The 6856-nt window shown below is 37.4% G+C and overlaps 1 protein-coding gene and 1 long non-coding RNA gene across 2 annotated transcripts; both read left to right on the plus strand.

The window, feature by feature from the left end:
• Nucleotides 1-218: 218 nt before the first annotated feature.
• LOC114542090 lies at nucleotides 219-1974 on the plus strand. The gene is made up of 4 exons (XR_003689475.1): nucleotides 219-352; nucleotides 783-951; nucleotides 1091-1144; nucleotides 1952-1974. It is a non-coding gene; the product is annotated as an uncharacterized LOC114542090 (long non-coding RNA).
• A 1814-nt stretch (nucleotides 1975-3788) lies between these two features.
• Nucleotides 3789-4377, plus strand: LOC114542088. The gene is made up of 2 exons (XM_028561838.1): nucleotides 3789-4175; nucleotides 4265-4377. The coding sequence occupies exons 1-2, from the start codon at nucleotides 3986-3988 to the stop codon at nucleotides 4375-4377; spliced, it is 303 nt and encodes a 100-aa protein (XP_028417639.1). The 5' UTR covers nucleotides 3789-3985.
• The last annotated feature ends 2479 nt before the right edge of the window (nucleotides 4378-6856 follow it).

Here is a 6856-nt window from a genome sequence, read left to right on the forward strand (position 1 = left end):
CTGTAGAATATTTAAACAATTTAGTGATAACTTTATGATTTTTCATTGTGTGTGAATCTTGTCAGTTTACGCAAAATATGACTTTGTTTTCGAAAAGGCTAACGCAAAGAGGGGTTTGCATTTTTGTCAAAATACAAAAGTAAAGAAGTTTCAGTGTCTGGGAAGTTTGTAGGAAAATTCCCCTTTGAGTGGAAGCATCGTCACCAAAGTCGAGCAAAGTCCAAAGTCTTTACTTATTTTCTACTTTAAAGCATGCTTAAACTTTGCAGGAGCAGGATGTGGAGGGTTTGAAACGTAAATTATCCGAATCGGAAGCCAATGAAACGATAATCAGGCTACTGTTGATGAAGAGGTTGGTATTTTCTATTATTTATAGTGATATTAGTTCATGCTAAAATATTTGCACTTTTAAAATACACGATTCCCTCCGGTTGGGAAAAAGGATTATAAAAAATTATAAATGCCCATGTACGCAGGCCCATTGTTAACTTCTGCTTGCATACCATCGTGTGATTTAATAGATTTGTTAACTGTGAATCTTACGAAGATTCAGTTAAAATTAATTACTGAGGAAACATATTTGAATGATGTTTTCATAGTGCATATACATCTATCAATACTGGTATATTTTCCCACTCAGTATACATGCTTGTTCAGTACAACTGAAATCTTGACATAGTGGATTTTTTTGTGTACTGTGCCCATTTTTTGCCCCTGCATGTTGGGCCATATCGGATTTGACAGGGTCTTTAATGTGATTTGTGTAATTGTTGTGTCTACAGATTTTCGATGCCCAGTCTTTAAGGTTATCCATTAATGAGTTACTAAGAACTATTGGCCTAAAATGTGGACAAATCATTGCAATTAGAAAAGCATTTCCTAGTTCTTTGGATACAAGCACTAAAGAATCTAAAGAAAGCTGCTCCATGGCCTTAATCAACTATTCCTATGGTACGATTGTGTTAATATTTCAGGCAACTACTACTAAAGGATGCAGTCATCTCATTTGTTGTCAACATATCTGATTTTTAGTCATTTTCTACATTTCCTTTTTTATGTTTTCTTTGCTGCCAAATTGTAATGAACACAGACCCCCAATGCAATCATTTTTGCAGAAAAGCAGGAATCTGCCAAAACAAGTCATGTGAGTAATCAATATTAATGTATGTCACATATCAATTTCCCCACAACAAATATGTATATATATATAATAATATTATATTATATATATATATATATATAATTATATATATATATTTGTATCTTTTGTTCTCTTAAACTACCCTACCACCTATATTTACCCAGTTAAAAGACAAAAAAAGTGCAAAAGCCTAAGAATCTATAAACTTGTACATTATTTTTCACATATACAGTTATAGTTAGCTTAGAAACAGATTTGCCACCTTTGGCAATTTTTCTGGCAACTTGCACTTCAATTCTTCTTTTGGGAGATGTAGATTTGGCAACTACCGAACTTTTGTCTTTATTACGCTCCATTGCAGTTCTTACACTTACATTTTAATGACTCCTCACATTAACAGCTCTTTAAAGTAGAATTGCAATGCCAGTTACAAGGAAAATTGTGTGTAACCGTGTAACAGGGCCTTTAGAATTTATAGGTGGGAGATAATTGGGAGGCAAAAAAGATGTTTGCTTTCACCAGTCCACTCCTTATAAGCATCTCATCTACAAATTTTGAAGCGGCAAAATGAAGATCTCTGTTCTGTCATGTAGTATTTGACTGACTGTCATGACTGTCATGTAGTATTTATTCATTCATTTGAATTATTATGTGATATAATATTGCTGATTAATACATGGCAGGTTTAGACACGACCATTCATTTCCATGGAAAAACTTATTTATTTAGGAGCAAATAGAACTAGCTTGCATGAAATTGCACTTTTTAGAATACTAATTACTAGAAAATCATTGTTGTTTTAATCAACAGAGCAATGCATCACTGTCCAGTGCTTTTGTGAAAACACCTGAGTCTGGAAAAAGAATATAATATCCATAGAGCTGCCTGAAAAGTCATCGGTAATTAAAGCAATTCTATGAGAAAATAAATCAAATATATCATATATCAAGGTATATATATATATATATAACGTTAGTAATATTTATTTGCATTGCAGTTATCTCCAAGAGTACAACAGGGACTAAGAGAAGGAAAGTTGATAGACAAAGCCAGAAATGAGTATGTCCGAGATGTGTGCAATGTAATCCGTACATTTTCATTGTATATATGTATGCATGTACAGTATAGGCATATAGTTAAGTTCATTGCTATTGTTTTTAAATTTCATAACTTGCCCTACAGTTGTCCATGATTTCGCAGATACATCATATAGTCTATTAATCCTCGTGCGTGAAACTTTTTGTGAATTATGCTTACTATATTTATGTAGCTACCCCATATAATTATAAGCCAATCAGAAAAAGGCCAGTTATATTCAGTCCAATTAATTGGCTGATTATAACTAAGAATGTTCAATTACCCCCTGAGTTTACATGAGTGTAGACAATATGTTTTATTTGCGATTGAAAAGGATCAAATAATATATACTGTTATATTTCATGTTATAGATTTAAAGTTAATAACTGCATATTTTTATGTTTATATACGTGTTTTTAAATAAAGGTGAATTTTAATGATTCGGAGTTGTTTTCACTCGTTTATTGTGTGTGAGTTTAAATAATCCTGCAATACGGATGATGACTCTTTTTGGGGTTAAAGTTACCCTCTTCTTATTTGTTTTATTAACTCCATCGCCAATAGTTAAAATAACTCTATATTCGTTAGGTTAAAGTAACTCTGAAATACGGATATTCTGTCCCCGTTTTTTAACTCCATTTTTAGGGTTAAAATAACTCGTTGCAACTAAGAGTAATTTTAACTCCATATTCTAGAGTTAAAGTAACTCTGAAATACGGATATTTCTGTCACCGTTTTTTGACTCCTTTTTTAGAGTTAAAGTAACTCGTTGCAACAAAGAGTAATTTTAACTCTATATTCGTTAGAGTTAAAGTAACTCTAAAATACGGATTATTCTGTCACCGTTTTTTTAACTCCATTTTGGAGTTAAAATAACTCGTTAAAATTCTCTGTGCGTTAATAATACAAACTCCGCCATTTTATGCCTAAGAGGTGATAATCCGCTGGGCTGATAGGAATGATTCCAAAAGCATTTTTTATATCTTTTCGCCAGGAAACAACCCCGGCCCGCTTTTTTAATAAGTTGAATAGCGTCGTCAACGATAGCGTACCGCACAGATGTTCGAAATCGGGTATACCATCATTAACCGATCCCTTTGGAAACGAAAATGATGAATCATGCGAAAATCACCCGGTTGTTTTTTAGGAACCAGGCCCAAAGGCGAAACAAGAAAATTTGGAAAAGGCGGATAATTAAATGGCCCAGCAAGGCGAGATGCCTGTAACTCTTTCGTTAATTTTTGGTCAACCGCTTCTGGTTTGTCAAGAGCAGACCGTAAATTTATTGCTTCAAACGACTGTTCTGTGCCAGAGAAATGAATGCGAAAACCCGAAGTAAATCCGGAAATTAGTGTATCAACAATACTTGGATTATAACCTTCTAACAATATTTGTAAATTATGAAGTTTTATGGGTGTTGCCAACGGACGTTGTTGAAATAGGCCTAGGCGATCCATCAGTGGGAGATGGTCTGTTGTTGGCACGAAAATTACAATTCACGGCACGGTGCGATCCGTTGCATTTAAAACAAGTGTGCTTGAAATCACAACCGGCACAAAACGTTCCGCGATAAAACTTAAAACAATATCCCCGAGGAACAGACACTTTTGAAGGGTGGCGCGTATGATTGCTGCCTTGCGTGTTCGGCTTAGAAGTAGTGGGATATTGACATTTCAACCATAACTCCCAGTGAACAGTCGCCCAGGGAACCCGCGTGGCCTGTGTTTGGCGCAAAAATCGAAAATTCTCATCGTAGTAAAACCAATTATGACCCCTATTGACCAAATCCTGGATGATTTGACAATATTTCATGAGCGCGGGGGACTCATGGGGGTACCGTTGTGTATAAATGGAAACAAAAATATGAAACGAACGAAGCCAATCGCTAATAGTTTTCACCCTTTTGGATTTCGCAGTCGGCTCAAGGAGAAGAGAAGCAGGTTGACCGTTGTCAGAGGTACGTACACTAATCTCGTATTTAGCGGCCGCGTCTGGGCCACCTGACAAAGTACTTATATCGACAAACTCCTCATTCCATATTTTAAGCTTTATTTTATCCGGAATCCGCGATTCAAGAGGCAAAGCGGCAGAGTGGAACGATTCCCGTGGACCCGGGGCACTTGAACATTGAAGAGAAAAAGGAGTGGTCTGACCTGTAAGGTTTTCTTGTATGGACGTGAGCGCGTCGTTGACCAGAGAATCTGCATTGGGACCCTGGTTTGAGATTTCGATTCCGGAGGTAGAATCCGTTGGGGCAGACGCCATTGTGGATGTGGAAGACGCAGAGGTTGGTAAGAAACCAGCTAGCTTTTACGTGACTGCCTCGGTAACCGAAGACACCAGCGTTGAGATAAGCTCACTCGAAAGAGAGGGCAAAGTCGCTTGACTCACGGGCACAGTTGACGTTGACGGGGCGGCACCAACAGATACAGCATTGGACGAACTTAAAGTTCGACGAGATGTTGTTGTTGGTTCTGAACAGACTCTCGCAAAAACGGCTGATGGAGCGGCGACACGCTTAGAACGACGTACGGGTGGCATTCTAAGAAATAAAACTTTAAAAGCAGAAATAGATACTTATGGCGTAATGAGTTTTTAGATAGTAAAGCAACCGCACCCAAATTTTGTCGTGTGCGAGAAATAAAACTATCCCCCGTAATGGCGAACATTCAATAGTGAGGATTCGTCCGTTATTTGTCGTAATTGAAAATTGGAACTTGTGAAAGAATGATTAGAAAATCAAACGTCAGCAGGATGAACATGGCAGATCCGAAGATCGCCGCACCGTTCACCCTATGGCCAACAAAACTCACAAAAAGTGTGAGAACTCTCATACAGATGAGAGATAAAGACAAAATCAAACGTCAGCAGGATGAACATGGCAGATCCGAAGATCGCCGCACCATTCACCCTATGGCCAACAAAAAACTCACAAAAAGTGTGAGACCTCTCATATAGATGAGAGATAAAGACAAAATCAAACGTCAGCAGGATGAACATGGCAGATCAGAAGATCGCCGCACCTTTCATCATATGGCCAACAAAACTCACAAACAGTGTGAGAACTCTCATATAGATAAAAGATAAAGATATAATAGATAAAGGCGCTAAAGCGGTATTTAAGAAGTAATCACGAGTAAAGTTTGTCAAATGTCAAGAATATAATATATAATAAATATATATATAATATAATATATATATATATATATATATATAATATATAATATATAGATAGAGAATTTATAACATTTTAGTTGCTTGAAGAATGGCCCCCGATAACTTCGGTATAATTTATATTGCCCGATTCGATTAAAATGGACCCCGTCAGGTAGAAATGGCGTCACGGAAGGTCGTATAAAGCCATGGTGTGTCCATAAAAACACTCTCGGACCTTCTCTAAAACTACCTGTAGATAATTGTTCAGCATTAAACGCTGCTTTTCAAAAAGAGGGTTGTTCTTTCGCGGGGAAATCATGCATGCGCATACCAATTTTACGTGATATTGATCCAGCAATAAAGCAACCAAGTCGTCAATGCGTGACCCGACTGTTTCGGGCCTTAAGGAGGACAAATCGTTCGTGCCTATCTCCAGAATAACAATATCTGGGGCACACCGAGAAACTACGCCTAAATCAAATTTGCGAATCTTCTTCACTGTTCTACCTCCTATACCGTGTAGAGAAACTCTCGCTGTGCCCTTGAGTTTAAAGGTTGGGCACATGCGAATATCCCGTTTATGTTTCAGGTCGCACTGTAGGCGACGAACAAATGAGTGTCCCAGGACCAAAACTTTTGGGGGTACCATTGTGTATTCGTAGCTACTATCTATAAAAACCCTTCTGGGAGAAACTATTAAAATTATCTATCTATCTATCTATCTATATGTATATCAACATATAAATATATAGAAAAACAAGTAGAACACTTCTGTAAATACCTTTCAACTTTAAAGGAGATCTGTCTTTCGGGATGTCACGCTTAAACTGACCGTTTATGGTTTGGGTATTCGGTCTTTGTTAGTTTTCGATTTGCTGCTGGCCATTGACCACCTTTCCCATATTGCGTGCCATCCATTACCTGTCGGTCTTTTAGATAGGACGCAAAGCCCATAATATAAGATTTTTAATTATCGTCGGCAAGGCGTATCCCCTTGGGGGAACACCTTGCCTTAATAGTCTATTTATAAAATCACATTACATAAATTTCTTATTTCCTTCGTAAATATTTTGTTTATATTATACTGTACAATAATTCACATGATGGTTATAGTCGGTGCAAACACGCAGTTTGCTTGCAACTGCACATACCATTGTTTAGGCGATAGCTATCCGTTTTGACGCGAAACTTCACAGTCACGACCGCTGGATTCGATCGATTTCTTCAACAACTGTTTCCGAGACAACGTGTCCGCGATGTTTCTGGACCCGGAAGATACTTAACAGTAAAATCATAATTCTGCAATCTCAGAACCCACCTTTCGACTCGTGCAGAGGGCCTATGGGTTTTGGAATAAATCACTTCTAATGGTTTATGGTCTGTCAAAACCTCAAAGTGAATCCCGAACAAATACACATGAAAACGCTCACAAGCCCATACTATACTTAATGCTTCTTTCTGCGTCTGAGAATACCGCCTTTC

The sequence above is a fragment of the Dendronephthya gigantea genome, unplaced genomic scaffold, assembly GCF_004324835.1.
Source record: "Dendronephthya gigantea isolate DGI-Jeju-01 unplaced genomic scaffold, DenGig_1.0 000335F, whole genome shotgun sequence".
Taxonomy (NCBI): domain Eukaryota; kingdom Metazoa; phylum Cnidaria; class Anthozoa; order Malacalcyonacea; family Nephtheidae; genus Dendronephthya; species Dendronephthya gigantea.